The sequence below is a fragment of the Garra rufa genome, chromosome 12 (genome assembly GCF_049309525.1).
Source record: "Garra rufa chromosome 12, GarRuf1.0, whole genome shotgun sequence".
NCBI classification, from domain to species: Eukaryota; Metazoa; Chordata; class Actinopteri; order Cypriniformes; family Cyprinidae; genus Garra; species Garra rufa.
In genome coordinates, this window is record NC_133372.1 from 21,851,514 (window position 1) to 21,875,308 (window position 23,795).

Here is a 23,795-nt window from a genome sequence, read left to right on the forward strand (position 1 = left end):
GACTGACAGTGGCTGGTGCGATGTTCTCCGATCGACTCGGGTATTACACACAAGTTAAACATACCCGGGACCCGAAGTAATAGATTTGGACCCGACCCGGACCCGGCTAACCATTTAAAATATAGACCCGAACCCGCACGGGTCCCGGGTCGGGTCTCGGGTCCTCGGGTCTCGGGTCCTCTGTGAAGAGCTCTACCCCATACTGCCTTGCGCAGCGCGATTTTATTCACGCTGCTAGTCTAGTCTGGAAACCATGGACCTAATTTTCACCTAAGATAGGGAACCAATCACAGAACGGGGAGGGAGCAGCAAGACGATGACGCCTTCTATGCGACTCACCAAAGCAGTTTGTTAATAACTATGGATCCAGCATGGCAGCAGACGCGAAGTTATCTTTCGATGCAGCCTTACACCGTGTCTACACCGGACGGGAGCGGCGTGATGCGACGCGACAAATGACATTAGAACCTATTATGCTGTCTACACTGGATGCGGCGCGGGGCGGCAAATCCCAGACAGTAATCTGATGCCGCGTTCTATTTATGACGTGCTCACACAAAGTTTAAATGATTTGCTACGGTCGCCTTGTCATGTCCAGTGTAGACAGACTTTAGCTGTTGCGGCGCGGCAACTGTCGCGTCCGGTGTAGACACGGTGTATAGTGTTCTAAGTAGTTTAGAACGCAAGTTTATTTTGAAAAAAGAGCAACTTTTGGCGTTCGCTCTACATACGTCATATGGTATAATTGAAATGATTGGCTATGAGCTACGCACAGGCCAGAGCCATACAAAGCTCTCTCTGTACGGCTCTGGCACAGGCGCATTTGATAGACATTCGTATCGCCCAATAAACGGCTCTGGGCATTCATAAAACCACGCCTCAAATACGAGAAAATGAACATGTGGTTCCCAGACCACGAATCATGACGAAGTCATAACGTGGTCTGGCGTTAGCCAGGCTACTGATCCATATAGGATCCATATAGTTTACAGGCAAATTCATTGCCAGAGGGAAAAAAGTGTGTTACAATCATTGAGATAACTTATCTAATTTCACACTGTTCCGATCTCATAAACAGGGGAGGACAAAGGTCAGATATAATCAAATAATATCTGGTACTTTAAAGTAATCGTCAGATACAATGTACAAGTAAAACTAAACTACTTTATGAGTAAAACTAAACAACCAGTTAAATTCCAAGCAAGCAGATAGCAAAGACATACAACAAAAATGTTAAGTGGTAAAGAGATATATTATTAAAACAGCAATGCCACTCTTTGTGTTGTCTTTCAGGTGTGTACAATGTAGACAGGAAAGTAAATGTTTTTGTTGAATGAGAATATCTTCAAAACTTAACTGTCACAGCCTCTGCTGAAAACTGCACACACAGATAAAGTCATCATTCATGAGGACAGCTTTGGGTGCTTTTTGCTTCTGAAGGAACAACTAACAGGAAGGAAGAGCGCAAACCAGGAGAATGTATGAGCGAACAATATCAAATATTGAAGAGGAGCACATTAGTTGAGTGCAAGGAGAGCATACAGTAAAGCACTGGCATTCATAGAGCTGCAGTGCTTACTGCGCATTTTACACTCTACACATGTCCACCATTAAAGCTGGTCCAAGTCATTTTTACCAATGTTTGGGGTAGTAACTAAAAGATCGGACTCTAACTTTTTAACTATAACATTTGGTGTAACAAATGCAAACATCTGTCATTTTAAAATACTTGTAATCAGACTACAGTTACTTTTTTATTGATTACATAACTACATTTTATTCACAAGATAGCAATAAATTATTCATAGTGTATTGATTCTCCCAAATTCCTATTTTTGATGCACTTTATGCTGTTAATAACAATAATTGGATTTTTTTTTTTCTCTTTGCATTTTTATAATCAAAATGGTACAAGATTGTCCTATTTAAATCAATGTTATAAGTGTGTTAGAACAAAAGTAATCAAAAAGTAGTCTAATTATATTACCTAAAATGTGTAATGTAATGGATTAAGTTACTAACTACAATTTTCGTCAAGTAATTTGGAAGGGACTAGAATTTTCAAGTAATCTATGTAGCTCTGAAAGGTAACCTATATAGATCTATATAGATTTTTAGTACATTGTTAAAATTTGATGTAACATCTCGTAAGTTCCACAACATCCCAGCATAAATGCTCCCGATAAAATATTTGTTATTTAGGCTAAGCCACATTTCACAAACCACTGTTATTTTTAACAGAAAAACAAGCATGACTGCTGTCTGTGTGCATGGTTTGGCATGGCAGAATGTGAGCAAATGCAGCTCCCTGTATTATCACTAATAAGCTGACATCTCAGCTCATCGCAACCTTATAAAGCTCTGTTAACACAATAAACAAGCACAATAAATCTTTCATAATGTCTAAACTTCGTTTGTTATAATGAGAGTCTCCATGAGCACTCAAATTTCAGTACTGTGCAAGAACTTTTGAGCAGTGACAAAATAATGTTATTTACTGTCAATCTAAAGATGGGTTTTGGGATATGGGATTTTATTTCCATTCTACAGGGTGCACACATTTTCACCTGTACATAAAGACACACCATCTCAGCTCATAAATATGGTAATTCTTTCCCCCAGCTTTACTGCTGCTAAAGACTAAAATTTGCAGAAGAAAACCCTGCCTCACACAAAACCACATCTGGCCCACAGAGCAAAGGCTCCTTCCACCTCTCCGACACCTTAAAGCTCTGCAACTTGCCAAGATCATTTACAAATGGCAAAAGAGGGTAAAAAGCAGCCGTCTCTTGGAGTAACAGGCCGTTGCTACATGAAGCAGATGTACTGAACAGCTGCAAACTTGAGCTACTGCTGCAGCCCATTGCCAAAACCTATACTCATAGGTTGTATTGGACTGATCAAGATATCTGCAAGTGATCCAGAACAACACTTTGTATCAGAAGTGAGCTTGGATTAACTCTCATATGAGGTTTTATAGTTTATAAACAAAAGTCTGTGAAAGTAGCCACAGCCATCTGGACATGGAAACAGAGAGATTAAATGTTCTATACAGGCTATAAAGGTACATATCTTTACACAGTGAATGTAAGGCTGCTCTGAGATGGCTTGTGCCTTCTGTACTACAAAAGTACTAAAAGTATGCTGAAATATGCAGTTCTCACCCACCTTAGCCTCTAGTATCAGTGGCATATTGTAACTAAAAAGAGAGAAATGGCTACAAAGTGCTCTTGCTGACCATCTACAGTTTGTTGACAAAGCAGACGCACAAAGTGAAAGGTGGACTACCTTTTTTCTACTTTTTAATTTGTTTTTAAATATTTAATTGTCTGTAATAATTTACAAAATGTAAGCTTTCTTAACTATAGCAATTTTGTGAAACTGTCTATATGCAATATAATATTAGTTTTAAATAGTTTCAGAACTTTTCTTATATAATAACACAATTAAGCCTTTGAAAATTCTATAACAACACTTAATTAGCTTGAGCGGTTACAAAGCTGTTATAAATTTAGTCCATGTGTTGAAGTAGCAGATATGGCCAAGACAAAAGAGCTCTCACAAACGCTATAGAGCAGCGGTTACCAATTCCAGTCCTCGCGACCCACCGCTCTGCACATTTTGTGTGTTTCACGCATCGCTTCCGACGTTTGTTCTATTCCAACGTTACTGCCCTTCGAAGTGGACATCACAGGATATTCCGCCATTATTCATTAGTTCGAAGCGAGCGTATGTGTTCCATTTGAAGGTCATTAAAGCGTGCGAGATGTAAATTTAAAATGCATTTATTTACAGATGCACTTATGTCACACTCCTCTAGTAAGTTTCATCTGTGTGTGAAGACGCTACATGCGGTGACGTAGCGCAAATATGTGAATGAATGTTCCGAAGTATAGTAAACAGATTTCACCCGCTTAGGGAGCAGGGAGCAATGAACACTTTGTAGGGACCATGTCAATCGGATCGCAGTTCCTGCACGGACCTCACTTCTAATGAGCTGGTTATCTGAATCAGGTGTGTTAAAGGAACCGTATGTAAGAAATGTATGTCAGTTAATCATAAAATGGCCCTGACATGTCACTAGACATTAAGAAATCATGTTCATTTCAAATACTTATATCACTGACAACAGTGGTCCGGCCAGGATATTGTCATTTAAAAGTGAGAGTTGCAGCCCTCAACTGATGTTATTGTTGTCATTTTGTGTTTTGGTCTGAGGCTCCACCCTCCAGCTATCTACCAATCACGAAATCAGTAGAGTTCCCTGTCGATACTTCACTCGTACTGCGTCGTAAGACGCTTATGGGGAAAAAGCTCCTTTTTCTCCTGAGACTGAAGCATTTCAATAACGCAGTGTAACTGCACGACCATTGGTTTGTGCAGTGAGATAAAACAAACCAATGGCTCGGCAGCGGAGCTGCACGAGCCTATGGCGATGATTTGCGCTCGATAGCACCAAAAGGGGCGGAGAATTCGGCTATATAAGCGTGCATTTCGCCATAGGATCTCAGATCATTCTCCCTCAGCGACGACTTCACATCTTCGCTGACACTGACTGACCTTCGCTCGAGAAAGAAGCCTCTCGCCGTTGAAGAGCCTCGCAGCGGATCCGCCTGCTCGTCGGTTTTGATGCTTCAAGCAGCTGACAGCGATTCCCTGCCGCGATCCGGCGATAGAAAGAGCATATTTCCAAAGAGCAAATTTCATTGGTGTTGTTGCAAATGCCATGGCGTTTCTGTTGCTCGTGCAGAGCCCCTCTGCACGCTGTGGACAGTCACGCTGAGTGCGTCTCGTGCTTGGGCTCTGCCCACGCCGAAGCCGCGCTCACTGAGACGGATTGTTCCCACTGCGGGGACATGAGTCTCGCCTCTTTGCGCTCGCGGCTAGCTTTCTTTTCAGAGAGCAACCCCGCCCCTCGCGCCCTCTCGCTTTCTTCTTCACAAGAGCCTGTGAAGAAAAAGCAGCGGGGCAGAGCGACTCGGCGCACGGTGATTGGTGAGCTCACGCCGGCTGATCCCCCGCGTGCCTCACCTTCACCACACGAAGAGGAATCTCCTGTTCTCTTCATTCATCCAGACCAAAATCCCTCGGCTGCCGCGAGCGATCTGGTTTCTTTTGGAGTGAGTGAGGAGGAAGCCATAGATGACAGCATGTCTCTGGCTGCATCTGATGGAGAAGAGCTGTCGGGCTCGCCGCATGACCCTGCCCACTTTCCATCTACTCAACCCAGCACCGCCAGCGCCAGTATGGACGCCGAACTGTTCCGCGTTCTATCAAAGGCTGTTGAAGAGCTGGAACTGGATTGGTCTCCTCCTGAGGAGCCTGTACGGAGTCGTTTGGACGAGTAGTTCCTGCCGGGTCGCCGCCAAGCCCCTCGTCAACGAGCCTCGCCGTTCTTCCCGGATGGTCACGGCGAGATCTCCAAATCCTGGCCCGCTCCGTACTCCGCCCGCCTTCGTACCTCTTCTTCCTCCGCCCTCACGATGGTTGACAGCGCTGAAGAAAAGGGATATGACAAGTTGCCCCCCCTGGATGAGTCTGTGGCCGCGCATCTGTGCCCGCCCACTGCCATCGGCTGGAAGGCAAAGGCAACTCACCCGTCCAAGCCATGCAGAACCACTTCAGCTCTTGCTGGACGAGCTTATTCTTCGGCTGGACAGGCAGCATCAGCACTGCACTCAATGGCGGTCCTCCAAGTTTACCAGGCTAAACTCCTCCGCAGTATGGATGAGGCCGGCATGGATGACGCTGCGTTCCGTGAGCTACGCAGCGCGACCGACCTGGCGTTGCGTGCTACTAAGATGACGGCACAGGCGATTGGCAGATCGATGGCCAGCTTGGTGGTGCTGGAGCGCCACTTGTGGCTAAACTTAACGGAGATCAAGGATGCTGATAAGGTCGCCTTCCTTGACTCCCCCATCTCTCCTACCGGTCTGTTCGGTCCAGCAGTGGAGGGGTTTGCGGAACGCTTCACCGCCGCTCAGAAGTCGTCCCAGGCTATGCGACACTTCCTGCCAAAGCGCACAAGCTCTGCAACGGCTCCTAGTCGCCCCAAACCGGCGCCGACTCAGCAGCCTGCAAAGACCGCCCCGCCAGCTACTCAGCCAACCCCCCAGGTGGAGCCACGTCATCGCTCCCTCTCGGCCAGGCGCTACCCTTTCCCTAGACGTCAGGGACCCCGACCCAAGGTCGTGTTGGACCAGGCGCCTCCAGCGTCTTCCTGATTTAAAAGACAGGAAGAGGAAGGGGTCAAGTCTCGCCAGAGCCGGACCAGCCCCCAAGATGTCTCTCTTCAGCCTCCAAACACCCCGTTCTGTTCCGGGTACAGAGTGCTGCATGTTTTCAAAAAATACGGCTGTAACTCACGGGCCCTTTCTGTCAGCGCCCTTACAGCTTACCGCTGTGATAGCGGAAAAAATAAAAAACAAACATTTTCAAAAAGAGAGCAAATTTCCTCTTCCAGAGTTTTTGAGCGGCAACCAACCGCTCAAATCAATACAACCCCTCACCACACGGGCCGAGGCTTGGAAAGCCATCCCCGGAGTGTCAAAATGGGTTATGGGCATAATAGAACGAGGGTATACACTTCAGTTCGCTCGAAGACCACCCCGCTTTCACGGAGTGGTCTCCACCTCAGTTCACAGCAAAAACATAGAGGTTTTGCTTACAGAGGTGAGGAATTTGTTGGCAAAAGGTGCCGTGGAAACGGTTCCCCCAGCACAGAGCGAATCAGGCTTTTACAGCCGTTACTTCCTCGTCCCAAAAAAGGATGGTGGTCTGAGACCCATCCTCGACCTCAGACGTTTGAATCGCGCCCTCATGAGACGGCCATTCAAAATGCTCACGCTGAAACAGATCCTCTCGCAAATACGCACAGAGGACTGGTTTTGTTCGATGGATCTGAAAGATGCATATTTTCATATCCAAATTGCCCCCCACCACAGGCAATTCTTGAGATTCGCCTTCGAGGGAGTGGCTTATCAATATACAGTCCTTCCGTTCGGACTGTCTCTAGCTCCCCGCACATTTACGAAGTGCATGGACGCGGCTCTTTCCCCTCTGAGGCAGATGGGAATCCGCGTTCTGAACTACCTCGACGACTGGCTCATTCTGGCCCAGTCAGAGAACGAGCTAATACATCACAGATCCATGATCCTCAGCCACTTGGAGTGCCTAGGACTCAGGGTCAATTTTGCCAAGAGCGTTCTGTTCCCCAGTCAACGTATTTCGTTCCTGGGAGCAGTTTTCGACTCCATTCAAATGAAGGCAATGGTTGTGCCGCAGCGAGCTCAGGCCATCCGGAACCTCCACATCAACTGCCTAGAAATGCTAGCAGTGTGTTTAGGCCTCCATACGCTTCTGCCAGTCTTAAAGGGGCACCACGTCTTAGTCCGCTCAGACAACATGACGGTGGTGTCATACATAAATCACCGCCGAGACGCCTTTTCACATCAGTGGAACGTCTCTTACGATGGGCTCAGCTCAACTTTCGCTCGCTCAGAGCAACTCATGTGCCTGGCAGATTGAATCAAGGAGCAGACATGCTGTCTCGGCAAACGAATGGATGCTTCATCCCCAGACGATTCAGGAAATATGGGCGGTCTTTGGCAAGGCTCAGGTAGACCTTTTCGCCTCAAAAGACAATTGTCACTGCCCAATTTATTTTTCAAAGGAGCAGGATGCATTGGCCCACGACTGGCCCAATCTCCTGTTATATGCTTTTCCCCCGACTGCCCTGATACCACACGTAGTCAGGCGGGTCAGGGAACAGAAACTCAAAATCCTGCTAGTGGCCCCCTTCTGGCAGAACCAGCATTGGTTCCCAGATCTCCACCGGCTGCTGTCGTCAGCACCATGGCCCGTTCCGTTGAGACGAGATCTCTTAACGCAGGCGAACAAAACGCTTTGGCACCCCCAACCAGAACTGTGGGCGCTGCATGTATGGTCTCTCGACGGGAGCCTTCAAATCTCCCCGAGACCGTTTTAAATACTATTTCTGAGGCCAGCGCACCTGAGTCACTGAGGCGACTCAATTGGACTCAAGTGGTCTGTCTTTTCCGCCTGGTGTTCCACCCGCGGTGCAGACCCGAGTTTGTGTGACATATCAGTGATTCTGTCATTTCTTCAGGAGCTGTTGGACAAGGGACGTTCTCCCTCCACGCTCAGGGTCTATGTGGCGGCCATAGCGGCATTTCATGACTCTATGGACGGTCAGTCTGTGGGAAAGAACGATCTGATCATTCGCTTTCTGAAGGGGTCGAGACGGCTTAACCCTCCTTGCCCCATCACGGTTCCTACTTGGGACCTACCCACAGTGCTGAGAGCTCTGAAGAGCCCTCCATTTGAGCCGCTGCAGTCTGTTGACCTTCGACCTCTGACGCTAAAAACTGCCCTGCTGCTGGCATTGGCATCAGTCAAGCGTATGGGTGACCTACAGGCTCTATCCGTAAATCCTGTATGCCCGGAATTCGGGCCAAATGACTCTAAAGTCATCCTGAAACCGAGATACGGCTATGTACCTAAGAGTCTCTCAACACCATTTAGAGACCAGGTTATTTCCCTCTTGGCACTTCCCCCCTCGGAGCAAGACCAAGACTTTAATCCCCTCTGCCCTGTTAGAGCATTGAGGTGTTATTTGGAGCGTTCGGCTTCTTTTAGGAAGTCAGAACAGCTCTTTGTCTGTTTTGGGGGCCGCACCAAGGGGCTCTCGGTCACAAAACATAGACTATCCAAATGGATAGTGGAAGCCATCATGCTGGCTTACTCTTCCTTGGGTCTGCCATGTCCCATGGGGGTAAGAGCCCATTCGACTAGAGGCGTCGCCTCGTCATGGGCCTGGTCCAGCGGAATATCCATTGCAGAAATATGTGCGGCGGCCGGCTGGGCCTCACCGTCCACATTTGCTAGGTTTTATAATCTAGACGTCCCTGTCTTGCAGACTAGGGTCCTTTCTGTATTTGAGGAATTCTGTCACCAGTGTTGTTATGTATGCACTTGGCCTCTGGGAGTTTCCAAGTGTATCGTTTCCTTGGAACGGAATGTTCATTAGGTTATCCTGATTGAGCAAGTTGGCTCCTACTAGCCCATACTGTGCTAGGGCCATACAGTCGTTCCTCTACCTTAGCAACGGCGGGATTGAACTGGTTCCCCATAAGCGTCTTACGACGCAGTACGAATGAAGTATCGACAGGGAACGTACTCGGTTACTTTCGTAACCTCGGTTCCCTGAGATACGGGAACGAGTACTGCGTTGCTGGCCGTTGCTAAGTAGCTGCACGACTCAGTCGTCGCTTCAGTCGAAGAACCTGAGATCCTATGGCGAAATGCCCGCTTATATAGCCGAATTCTCCGCCCCTTTTGGCGCGATCGGGCGCGAATCATCGCCATAGGCTCGTGCAGCTCTGCTGCCGAGCCATTGGTTTGTTTTATCTCACTGCACAAACCAATGGTCGTGCAGTTACACTGCGTTATTGAAATGCTTCAGTCTCAGGAGAAAAAGGAGCTTTTTCCCCATAAGCGTCTTACGACGCAGTACTCGTTCCCGTATCTCAGGGAACCGAGGTTACGAAAGTAACCGAGTACGTTTTGTGATCTGGGTTGCCAGCTCTGTTACAGCTGCGTTACAGCTGCAGCTATACGAACGTGTCGGATAAAACATATATAACGTTACGAAACCTAAAAGACCTCGTTATGAATCCGAAATACGTCGTGACAAAGTCCGAAATAAAAGAAGGATTGGTATAGGAGATGCCTTTGAAAGATGGAGACGGCTGAAAACGGAGAAGAATTTGAAGATAGACGCCAACGTGCTAATTTTCTCCTGGACAGGTAAGATTCATCTATGTTTGGCTAACTTTGCTTCCGTACACAGTGGATTTTCCACGGTCGGCCGTGCTAAATGCGTTCATAAAAAGCTTTATATCGCACCACTAGCAGGGTATGAAAACAATGTTCCGACTGAAATGTGGTATTACAGTACATCTTTGCGAAATATTTGGCTAATCGCCATCTGTAAATTTTTGCGATACATAATTACTTCGCAAAACATCTCTTGTGAAGCATAAACATAATTAACAGGACTCGTCACTTGCCATTGGAAGCTCCTTGTACCAGCCTACTCCTGCAGCTTAGCTGGCAACCTCGAGTCAGGGGGGAAGGGGAGGGGATACACCATTCTACAGTATTTTGAAAGTGATTGCAGTACCAGTTTTGGCCACAATCCTACATACGGTTCCTTTAAGAGAGACATGCAAAATGTGCAGAGCGGTGGGGCGTGAGGACTGGAATTGGGAACCGCTGCTATAGAGAATAAATTGTTTTATTACATCATATATGTAATAAAACAATCACATCATATATATCGTATATGGCAGCAAGAACATCCAAATCTACCAAAACCTATTTTAGTGACTTTATGTTCTTAAGTTACCAGCTCAGTCTCCAGATTTGAAGATCTGGAATCTTTTGCACATAAAGAATGGACTAAGAGGCAATGAGGTGATGATGAAGTAGTAGACAGTGATCCATGTGTGTTCAGGCAGTTCTGCGCTGATGCATTCATCTGTATGACGTCATAAACACAATGAAGTATAAAATGGGTTGGCTTGGAAGCTTAAGTACTTACCCACTATGTACTCAACCCTGTAGTGTATGAATTTTAAATGGTATTTTGTAATTTATAATCAGAGTCTGACAGCCCCTCCTTCTCTGTGACACAAGTAAGCTGTGACAGTTGAGTGCATAAAGTGTCCAACATTGAATACTTCATTTTTTGGGGGATATTTAAATACATAACACAGGCATTTAAAAGTTCACTTTTTATTTGAAATTTTGAGTGTGAACAAGTTTTGAGTTCTCAAACTTACAGTATATTTTTATAGTATTTTATAGTATACTTTTATTCAAATTCTGAACTGATTATAGCGTAGAAAGCGAGCAAATAGCGCTTTCATATAGTCACTAAAAAGCTGTCACTCAATTAAATGTATTGCAATATCCGTTAAGCTCTCAAAACTACAAATATACATCATGTCTACGTGTGGCGTTGAGCATTGAGCGAATTCTCACTCTCACCCTGTATCCATTTATATATTTCTTTATTAATATCTTAACATATTATTATATCTTTTCTTAACCATTTGCACACACAAGTATTATCCGTCTCTCCTCCTGACCGCAGACGGAGGTTTACAAGCCACTTTTTCCTGCGCTTTTCAGTCAATTTCTTGCCTTCCCCCATTACAAACAGCAGATTTTCATACAATGATAAAAGCTCTGTGTGGTTTCTCGGTTTGACCAGATTTGAGCATCTATAAACAATGCAAAACATAGGCATTTTAAGTTTCTGCTATTGATTCTTATGGAGAAAAATTCCTGCCTTCCAGCTGCATTTCGCGCCACAGCAATGACGTCATGTGCAAACAACCTATAGGTATGTTTTTTACTTAACGCGGCGCTACGCTTGAAGCAGTGCATGCAGGTTAGAAATTTTTGTCCGACTTGAGACGACGATAGCAATTCGAGAGCAGCGGGATAACTCAGTCGCCACATTTTCTCCAGAGAGGCTGCAGGAGCTCTGATGACGACACAGCTGTTTCACGATTGGCCAGATTCACCGCATGACAACGATCACGTGTTTTGGGTTTGTGCTAACCTTTTCAATTCCAATAATGGCCACAAATCTGTGTTTTTAGAACAGTAAAAGCTTTTTTTATTATAGTCGCAATGTTATATTGAGTCACATTTATCAATAATTAACTTATAATTTTTTAATTTATCATTAATTTATAATTTATCAGTTTTAAAACTACAGTTATTAAGCCCCTCCTGAAAAAGAGCAATCTTGATAACTATAGACCAATATCAAATCTTCCTTTTATAGGCAAGATTATTGAAAAGGTTGTTTTCAATTAGCTGAACTACTACTTAAAGGGGTCATAGGATGCCAATTTTCCACAAGTTAATATGATGCTTTAGGGTCCTAATAAAAAGTTTGTGATATACTTTGATTAAAAATTATCTATGGTAGTGTAAAAAAAAAAACACTCATTTTAAAAAATGCCTCTGTTCTCAGCAAGCGATATCAGTACCTGGCCCTTTAAATGATATGAAACTCTGCTCACCCCGCCCCTCAGTTCTGTGGGGCGTGTCATTACATAGCACACGGGGTGTTGCCTAGACAACAGTTGGGGGTATAGTTGTATAGTTTTGGGGGAAAAAAACACTGTTTGGGGGGGGGGGCTTTGAAGACACTGTACAACCCCATCCATTTAAAACTTAATTTAAAAACCGAAGAACCGAAACAAGATGACACCCGCAAAGAAGTTCGGCAATTACGACTTATACTGGACGTGTCTGAATGGTTAGTAAACTTAATGTCACTTTGATTTATCTTTGTATAAGGGTATGTCAGGGTAGCGTACTGAGACAGATATGAAAGCGATGTGATTAGCAAAGATTCATATAAAAAGAAATTACACTTCTTCTGGTGGAGATGAAGAACGAACACGAATAGTTACAGACCCAATTTCAGCAGCAGCTTCGCAAAAACTGCTTTATACTGACCCTCGTTTTTAAAGCAGTATGGTGAGAAATGATTCGCATAAACATGAACCCATTTAGGTAGATCGGCAGCCACATTCCCTCAGTGCCGTCAGTTTACTTCTCACTGGGGGTGGGTCTATGCTAAAACACTACTGTCTATCAACTATCGCAGGAGCGGCCTCTGTCGGTGTTACGCCACAACGACAGGCATCTGAGAATGGCTCGATATGAGAAGAGGCAAATTATTTTACTTAATTAAAAGAAAACTACTGGATCTTTGTCATTCTAGAATGGTTGTGTACACACTCTCCCAACACACATTTCAGTTCAAACAGCTTGTAAAAGTGCATGTGGCACCGGATGACCCCTTTAAACTCAAATGGACACATGGACAATTTTCAATATTGTTTCCAACTGCATCACAGTACAGAGACAGCGCTCAAAGATAATAAATGATATTCACTTAAATTCTGATTCTGGCAAAATATCAGTGCTGGTACTATTACATCTCAGTGCTGCGTTCGAGACGGTCGATCATAACATTCTTTTAGAGAGACTGGAAAACTGGGTCAGGCTTTCTGGGATGGTCCTCAAATGGTTCAGGTTATGCGAGTATAGGAGAGCATAAGTCGAAGTGGACGTCCATGACATGCAGAGTCCCACAAGGCTCAATTCTTGCGCGACTCTTGTTTAGCCTGTATATGCTTCCACTAAGTCAAATAATGAGACAGAACGAAACTGCATCTCACAGCTATGCTGATGATACCCAGATTTACTTTTACCAATACATTGCCAATGCATTGATGAAATTAAAAGTTGGATGTGCAAAAACTTTCTTTAGTTAAACAAGAAGAAAACATTGCTGAGAAAACAAGTCATTGCATTTGGAAACAAAGAGGAAGGTGAATGCATACCCTAACTCTAGGGGTCAAACTGTGACACTAAAAACACACCAAAAAACACTCTGTTTATTACAATTATTTAATGTATTATAGAGTTTTAAGTGTTTTACATGTTTTTTAGTTCATTTTATTCCTCTTAACATTTTAAGTGTGTATGTCTTTAATAAATGGATGGTTTGCCGGTCATGTGACTAGACACATGACAGGAAGCAGGAAGTACTAATGTATAAGAGAGCAGCATGACAAACAAACAAGAGACAGTCACCAAACTTATCTGGATTGAGGAGTTGCTAAATTTAGAGCTCACCTTTCCAGACACCATCTAAAAACTTTGGATTACACTTTCTATGGATTGTATATACATTAGTGAACACACATTGGACTTAACACACTGGGACTGGACAAACGAACTGTATTATTTTAACAGACTGAGTTTACCTGGTTGTATCGTGTTGTTTTAAAGTGTTTTATGTGAACCTTGTAAATATACCAATCATATTTAAACCAATCTTCTTTTATGTCTCATTCTTTTAACCACTAGTCATCTCTCACAGTTAAATTTGACCCCATTTTAGTCTTGTAACTCGGCTGATAAGGCAGTGTTACAAAACAACTAAATATCAAGTCAAGAATCTTGGTGTGTTTCTGGAGTCAGACCTTAGTTTCAGTAGTCATGTCTAAGCAGTAACTAAATCAGCATACTGTCATCTCAAAAACATTGCAAGAATTAAATGTTTTGTTTCCAGTCAAGACTTGGAGAAACTTGTTCATGCCTTTATCACCAACAGGGTGGATTATTGTAATGGTCTCCTCACCGGCCTTCCCAAGAAGACCATTAGACAGCAGCAGCTCATATAGAACGCTGCTGTCAGGATTCTGACTAGAACCAGAAAATCTGAGCATATCATATCAGTCCTCAGATCCATACACTGGCTTCCAGTTATATTTAGGGTTGATTTTAAAGTACTTTTACTCGGTTACAATTTACTTAATGGCCTAGGACCTAAATACATTGCAGATATTCTCACTGAATATAAACCTAACAAACCACTCAGATCATTAGGATCGAGTCCAAGCGATCACACAAAACAAGAGGAATCCACATTTAGCTATTATGCCACCCGCATTTGGAATCAGCTTCCAGAAGAGATTAGATGTGCTAAAACATTAGCCACATTAAAATCCAGACTCAAAACTCATCTGTTTAGTTGTGCATTTATTGAATGAGCACTGTGCTACGTTCGAACTGATTGCACTGTATTTTATGTATAATCATGTTTATTCTTAACTATTTTAATTCATTTTAAATATTTTTTTTTTATTTAAATGCCCTTAAATTCCTTGTTTTTATTGTTGTGATGTTTTATGCTTATTTTAATTACTTATGTACAGCACTTTGAGATACCATTGTGTATGAAATGTGCTATATAAACTATATAAACTTGCCTTGCCTTAAAACACTGATTCAAATATTTATACCCCCACTTTATTATTATTATTATTATTATTATTATTATTATTATTATTATAGTATTTAAATAGTATATGATTATGTTGAACTTTATTGTTGAACAGATGGCGATGTATTAAGCAGTATACAGAAAGTGTTTCTGTTGCACATTACAATGTCTCTGAAACATCCGTGTTTTTGATAAATATTGCCATTTATTCACCTCATCTGTGTTAGAGTACGCAAACACTGCATAAGCGTCACTACAGAGAGCAGAAAGTGTCCGACTTGAAGTGTCCGTTTTCAAGTCCACAAGGTGTGACCTCTGTAAAAGTTAAAGACCACTATCAGAGACCAGACTTTTAATGAGCAATTTTAATCACCCAACAGTCAGCTCGCTGAGTCAGAACGACAACCATCTATTGTCGTAGCACATCATTCAGTGAGACTGGTCAACTGACTTTGTCATAATGTTGCTCGCGGGTAACTAACCTTAACATGAATTCTGCAAAGAGAACCCAATCAAACAAGTGAGAGAAAAATATTTTCTTTGTCATTTATTTATTGAGAAAAATTATCCAGTGTTACATATCTGTGTGTTGCAAAAGTAGGTAAATCTCTTGTATTAGCAGTTAATTTAAAGGTGAAATTAGTGTCCATCTGTGCAGATGTGTTTTCTGTCAGTGCAATGACTATCTAATGTCAGTACGTGACACGTTTTGTTCAAAGAACAGGAATCTATCAAAGTCTGATCATGTTTGTGGAAGTGAATCAGGTCACGAACAAAGGAGATTACGGAGGATCTCTGAAAAAGAGTTGATGTTGCTCATCAGGCTAGAGAATTTTACAAAACCATCTCTGAAGAGTTTGGACTCCACAAATCCTGTGTACAAAAGGAGGAAATTTAAGACCACTGTTAGCTTCCCGAGAAGTGGTCGACCAACAAAGATCACTCCAAAGCAGAATGTGTAATAGTCTGCGAGGTTGCAAAAGTACCCAGGGTAACTTCTAAGCAACTAAAGGCCTTTCTCACGTTGGCTAATGTTAATGTTCATAAGCCCACCATCAGGAGAACACTGAGCAACCATGGTGTGCATGGCAAAATTGCAAAAAGAAAGCCACTGCTCTCCAAAAAGAAAATTGCTTGCTAAAATCACGTGGACAAGCCAGAGGACTATTGGACAAAGGTTTAATGGATGAATTCTGAATTATACTAGCAAATTCTAAAGGAAAACATCAGGACATCTCTTTAAGAACAGAGTCTCAAGAGAACATGGGTCATACAGCAGGACAACAACCCCAAGCACAACAAGTCATTCTACCAAAAAAGGTTTGGTAGAAGAACAAAGTTAATGTTTTGGAATGGCTGAGTCAAAGTCCAGACCTTAATCCAATTAAAATTTTGAAGGACCCAAGCAAGCAATTCATAGGAGGAAACCCACCAACACCACAGACTTTAAGTGGTTCTGCACTAAGGAATAGGCAAAAAATCCTACATGTTATTGGGCAGGACTAATCAGCATTTACAAGAAACTTTACCATCAGTTACTGCAGCAAAAGGGGGTCACATCAGATACTGAAAGCAAAGATTCACATACTTTTGCAATGCACAAATACAGTATTTCACAAACTCAACATACAGCCATTATTGTCAAAATAGCTGGCAACAAAAGTGAGTACACCCTAAGTGATAACAACAGTATGTTGTTTAACCATGCAAAGCCACATGTCCTATTCATCATGTTTATGTTTTTGTCTTCTTGACAAGACCATACAAAGTCGTGTATCTTGTATTCTCTCATACCGACCACTGGATGTTCAACATGGAATCTTATGGTAAAGAACTCTCTGAGGATTTGAGAATTAGAATTGTTGCTCTCCACAAAGATGCCCAAGGCTATTGGAGGTTCAGTAACACCCTGAAACCAAGTTACACTACAGTGGTTAGGGTCATACAGAGGCTTTTCCAAGATGGGATCCATTCAGAACAGGCCTTGCAAGGGTCGATCAACGAAGTTGAGCACTCGTTCTGTGCGTTAGGTGTAGTACCCATCTTCAAAAAACAGATGCATGAGTGCTGCCAGTATTGCTTTAAAGGTTGCAGAAGTAGAAGGTCAGCATGTCAGTGCTCAGACCATACGCTGCACACTGCAACAAGTTGGTTTGCAAACTAAACACTGCTGTGTTGCCGCTGAGACGCGCAACAATTCTGCTATGACTTACGTAATATGTTCTCTGCAAAATCACATAATATTGTGTTTAAAATATAACACAACATCAACTTCTTTGCTGAACTGCTCTATAAAAAACACATTTAAGCTTGTGAGAGAGCGGGGAAAAATGGCACTTATTGCTCTTGCTGCCTGTGTGATATCGTGTGATCTGTGATACTGTATACAGAAATATGAGATGAAAGATACAGGGAAAATTTTTTATATACACACACATATACAGAACTGTGTTTGTGATACACAAGGTAACCGCTCTTACCCTGGGCTGCCAGTTCTCATACTGTTTCTGTAGATTGGCCCCTATTGTCTCCAGGGCTTTCTGTGGACTCATGGACAGAGGGTCTAGAATGTAGAGAAAGATAGAGAAAATACATAAAAAAAAAATACAATACAATATTACACTATTATTGTATGATTATATATAATTATACAGTATACTATACACTAATACAATATTATTTCACAGAGAATGCCAGATTATATAAATTTGATCTAAAGAACCTTACAGAAGTACAAAAGGCATCCTAGAATAAAACCTGGCAGAAAAACACACAAAATCAATTCTGTATGGATTTTTAAATATATTCCTGCACTGCATATACATCATAACTACTTAAACACAAAACAGTGATGCTGAGCATGTTTCCTCTAAGCCAAAGGTTCATTTAATTGGTTTATAGCTGAAATCACAAAGGAAAGCCAATGTTTATTAAATCAAACTGACTTGAAAAGAAATCAATGCCAACTGCAATGTAAACATTTATTCATCGCCATACTTCTAACACATTGCTTGCTTCAGATTTTTTAAGAATGTTTTTTCCTTATTACACAATATTATTTACATATTATAAACAGGGCTCGACATTAACGCTTGTCCGCTTGTCCGGGACAAGTGGATTTTGTGAATGGGCAAGTGAAGGAGAATTTTACTTGTCCGACCTGATTAAAACATCAATAACAAACAATAACTAGCGTAGCAGCGAAACTTTGGTGAGAATGATTCTGATTGTATTACAGTGTAAACGGTGACTGAAAACGGACAGTATCAAGTATCAAGCTCGTGCAGCCTATTTGACTGACGGAAAATTTAAAACTAATAGGCGCAACAGCATACACAAAGAAACAAACATACTGCGGTAGAAAAAAAAGATAAATATTGTATAACATATTATATAGGTAAGCACCACTACGATTGCAAACGTGACATTTATTTTATACAACAGTAGTTCAATAAACTAGTAGTTAATATTAACTGACTTACATTTTAGACACATCACTGACCGTATTTGTTAACGAAATAGTTATACGTAAAGACACAGCGGAATAGTCGCAAATCTGAGAAACACACAGCGCTGTTTCAATACTGAATGATTTAGCATTTAATTTAATGAATCGGGTGAGTCAGTGAACGAACTGGTTGAATCCGTCTATGGTTGAATCCGTGACTCGCTCATTAAGACAGTGACTTACTGCCAACTATTGGTGGTTCGGTTTCATATTTAAAAGTATTGAATTTTTTCAACATTTTAGATTTACTGTATATGTTAAAAAAGTACAACATTAATCTTATAACATTATTTATGTATTTGCAATTTTACTGTGTAAATGCATTTTTTGGAACCTCTTTTCTTCATTAAACAGTCTAAGTAAATACATTTAAATAGCATTTTCGATGCTGGGTTTTTCCAATGCAGTGGAAAGATGGAGTTTGTTGATACTGATTTAATCTGAATGGTAACCATACAGAGTCTAGTTATTGTAATTGAATGTATTGATAAAATTTCAGAATTTAATGTAAATGATGATGCATTTAATACAGTTAGGAAAATAAATTTAAAAAGTGTCCTAGAAATCAATTTAAGGCAAATATCACAAATATTCTGATTAAAGCAAGACCTTATAGAGCAGTGATGAGACTATTGCTTCATAATAGATTTATTTACGGCAAAAAAGGCTCTTTTTTGCCTCGGACAAGTAAATTTTTTACTCGGACAAGTAAATGTCTGATTTACTTGTCCGAAGGACAAGCATGTGTCAAACCTTAATGTCAAGCCCTGATAAACAATCTTCATTCCACCTTACTACACCACATAACTGCAACAGATATTTATGGAATAAAGAATAAAAGAAATCTTACATTTTAATTTTAGATATCTCTTAACATGTAAATGAAGGAAGTTACACTATTTCAGAATGGACTGTTGGATAGATGGAGGAACTCACCTATCCAGCACTCTAGTCTGGCACAGGGTGAAGTCTTGACTACATCAGGAGGGTCCACGCCAACATTGAGACATAAAACTAAAGCCACACTCACTGTTTTCATCTAGAGGAACAAATAGGGAAAAGAAGAAAATTAAGAAAATTTAAATTACTCTAAAATGTGCTGAAATAAAGAAAGATCAATAATTCATAACCTTTATAAAAGCAGAAAAAGAACCACAAAGGAGCAATGGATGGATTTGGATACTGACAGACCTCAGTACAAGCATTGTTTTCTTTTGCATGCAAGTAGCTCATGATCCAGGATATTCAGCATCTTAGAGTAGCTTCGTTCACAATAAATGCTCTGCACTCCACCTCTTTTTGTGCTGTGAGTTTACCTACTATACCTATTATTTACAAAGTATCCTAATTTGTTTTCTGAAGATGAACGAAGGTCTTACGGGTTTGGAACGACATGAGATTGAGTAATTAATGACATAATTTTTATTTTTGGGTGAACTATCTCTTTCAAAACATTCATAAAAATGTTACACAAGGAGGCTGTCCCTCATTATGGCTGACTTAACTACGGCTATGCGATATTGAAGAAAAATACAAATTTGCAATAAGGCGATATTCGAAATGCGACATGGTGAAAGTGTCACATGCTTAGATGAAACAGTTTTACTTTACACCGTTACTGAGTCAGTTCTTGTATCATATGGTTATGTATGCATGTATTTATGTATTTATCTATCAAGAGCTCCGCTAATAAAACACAAAAAAATCATTGTTTTTCATTCATTGGTTTTAATATAACTAGTATACATGTTTCACTTTTTGTGAGAAGAAAGCACCCAAACAACAGCTTCTGAAAGTGAACAGTAGTGTTTTACTCCAGCATTACAAAAAAATGTAATTGGTGTAAACATTTAAACATCAGTTTAGGAGGTGAATAATAAAAAGGAAAAGTAAAACACCGATTAGTCTTCACTCTATGAATTCAATATGCACTGATTCTTATTTAAGCTACAAAAGTTATTTAGGCATGAGCAGTGAGTGATTTTCTCTGTCTTTTGTTCATGGCCCTAAATATTATCACACTCCTATCGCTCTCCCACTTCGCTTCCTGTCATTCCTGATCTGTCCTATCACAATAAAGGCAAAAATGCCAAAAATAAATCTTTAAAAAAAATAAAAAATTTAATCCGGTCAGGAGATTAGATATTTCATTCACAGCAAAGCACATATATCAAGTCTGTGTTAATTTACGGGCCTGAGAAAGATAGAGAGAGAGATTGTGTACGGTATGTATGAATTACCTGTGTCTTCTCCATTAACAGTGAAGCTAAAAGTTTAAATGCTTCAAAAACAGTGATGCTACCAACTCCTTGCTGAGAAAGATAAGGTAACTCTTGAGTGGTGAAGATATTCTATTGCTAAAAATTGTAGGGCAGCACTAAGAAGCTTCTCTATGTGAGTGATAGTGAATGAAGAAGAGCGCTTTAGTTTAGAATGCTTCGATTTTTTTCCTAAATATAGTGTGTGTATTAATATTAGTATAAATTATTAATATTAGTATAAATAGTGTGTGTATTAATTTTAAATAATATTTTAATGCATGTTTGTGAGTGTTATTGGTGTATTTTAGAATGCTTTTTAAGCTTTGTTTTTCTTCTGTTGTCAACAGGTGTTTACAGTTTATTTGACTTGTTCATTCCTCTTTTGATGTACTGAGGTCTTAGTATTCATTTATATTTCTATGCTGACACTTATTGAACAATAATTACAACTTCATCTGGGCCTCTTTCTCTCTTTCTCCATACTCAGTCATCTGGGTTTACTGGGTTCACTAATATATATATATATATATATATATATATATATATATATATATATATATATATATATATATATATATACATATATACATATATACACACATACATATATATATATACATACGTATATATATATATATATATATATATATATATATATATATATATATTTTTTTTTTTTTTTTTTTTTTTTTTTTTTTTTTCAAAGATTTATTTATTAATTATTTCTTTACTTTACAGTGTGCAACATGGAAATGAGGGAGGCGATCCTTGGGGAGCTCAGGTGAATCATTGGTTAAGAGCTCACGCAGAAGCATCCGATCAAACTAACAGTAAAGATCACAGTTTGTGAGATCAACTGGAGAGTTCCAAAATGTTTTCACAGATTCACATTATTAATTATTAATACACATTATTAATGTTGAATAATTTTATAGCGACTGCATTCAGCTACTTGTCCTAACAGTTTTAAACAACTATCAATGTCGATGACATTCTAGAGTTGATGGCGCCTCTAGACAGACTCTGTGGAGGTTTCTGGTTTGTGTTTATTTTGTAATCACAGTGAAAATGTTGACTCCTAAACGCATTGAGAGCATAAGTTTATCGTAAACCAGTTGCACCAAAGGTCTCTATGGTCTACTCAGACTTACAATGCCTTCTGGAAACAAGGCTCACTGACAGTTGACGTTAAAGTTGGCTTTATTCGCAAGTTCAGGGACCATCTCTAAAGTTAAACACGACATTGGTATGCATGTTTCTAACTTCAATAGCATTTGAAGAGAATGACCAGTCACATAACCTGTAAAGTGTTTATCTACGAGTCAGGTATATTTAGAAATATTTAGATATGACTTGACATATCCAAAAACTAACGTGTATACCAAAACATGTATACCAATTAGGGATGCACCGATCCTTATCGGTCGATAACTTGCGCGTTTTGTCAGTAAAGCCGGTTCTGTAATCAGCGGTAAATGCCATCAGGTGCGTGATTTCACGTTGAGCCGTATATACTACACACAGCCGTTGTTTACCGACGAGCTGCGCACATTCACATTGATAATGAACATTGCAATGCGCAGCTCGTCGGTAAACAACGGCTGTGTGTAGTATATACGGCTCAACGTGAAATCACGCACCTGATGGCATTTACCGCTGATTACAGAACCGGCTTTACTGACAAAACGCGCAAGCTTTATCGACCGATTGGTATCGGCGCATCCCTAATACCAATGTTGTATGTAACTTTACAGATGGTCCCTAAACTTGTGAATATCGAACATCATCAAGCCAACTTTGTGCCAGCGAGCCACGTAGAGCAGATGTAGAGACCTTTGGTGCAAGTGGTTTACAATAAACTTGGGCTCACAATGCTTTTGGGAGTCTTTTCTCAGTTATTACAAAATGCCTTACAACAAGCCTTAAAAATCTCCACTGAGTGTGTCTAAAGGTGCCATCAACCTAGAATCTCATCGACAACATTAATGGTACAAATTAACTATATTTGTTTTTATCAAAACAAAACAAAAAGTTTTTATCCTTGTATTACATTTATTTGTTTATTTATTCTTTTATTATTTATTTATTATTTTGTATTAATGCAGGCTTGGTCCTCCATAACCAGCAATGTAAAGATAACTTTATTAATATATTGGAATAAGTACATTACAATATAAATTTATTACAATCAGTAGATTACTATTCATGGGCTTAAGACTGCATAAGATGCAAACAATCAGAATATTGTACCCAGTGGTAGTTTGCCCAGTGTTCACATAAAACAGTACACCAATACCTATAAGCTCAATGTTTGATAAAATATATGCAATATAAGATGTAGTACAGGTTTTGTCAATCAGCATTATGTCCCCCCACCCACCAATGAAAGACAGTATCACTGTATATACAACAATTGTATATAGAAATTGTCTTATGTATATTTCAGATAGCACTGAATAGCACTGATAAATGTGTTAAACTTCATAAATAATATTTTAATGCATGTGTTTGTGAGAGTTATTGATTTATTTTAGATGCCCATGAACAGAGAGTTGCCAAAAAGTATATTCAGACCCAGTAGCACAGGTCAGGAACTCTTAACATGGAAATGATTGCAGTTGATAGAACTAGATAAAAAGTTTGTTAGCAAACTTTAAGTTGGCTTGAGAAAGCCTAGCCAGTAAGTTTTAAGTAGTTTTAAAAGCTTTTAGTTTAAAGAAAGTTTAAAGGTTTTCAGTTTGAAATAGTTTTAGTTTGATTGATAAAGTTTGAAGATAGATAGGCTAGATAGATATAAATAGTTTGAAAATAGATAGATTTATAGATATAAATAGTTAGAAGATATAAATAGTTTGAATGTGGATAGATAGAAAAAGGATTAGTTAGAAAGAAAGAAAGAAAGAAAGAAAGAAAGAAAGAAAGAAAGAAAGAAAGAAAGAAAGAAAGAAAGAAAGAAAGAAAGAAAGAAAGAGATAGATAGATAGATAGATAGATAGATAGATAGATAGATAGATAGATAGATAGATAGATAGATAGATAGATAGATAGATAGATAGAGATGGATAGATAGATGGATAGATAGATGGATAGATAGATGGATAGATAGATGGATAGATAGAAG

At 40.4% G+C, this 23,795-nt stretch overlaps 1 protein-coding gene across 1 annotated transcript in view; it reads right to left on the bottom strand.

Annotated features, from left to right (window-relative positions):
• Positions 1-19,452, bottom strand: part of rptor (regulatory associated protein of MTOR, complex 1) — a 237,970-nt gene extending 218,518 nt beyond the window's left edge. Inside the window, exons 1-2 of the mRNA XM_073851892.1 lie at positions 19,350-19,452; positions 17,386-17,468 (exon numbers count right to left, since the gene is read on the bottom strand). Of these exons, the coding sequence (XP_073707993.1) occupies positions 17,386-17,468; positions 19,350-19,452 (186 nt within the window). The remainder of the gene's footprint in view (positions 1-17,385; positions 17,469-19,349) is intronic.
• Between the last annotated feature and the right edge of the window lie 4,343 nt (positions 19,453-23,795).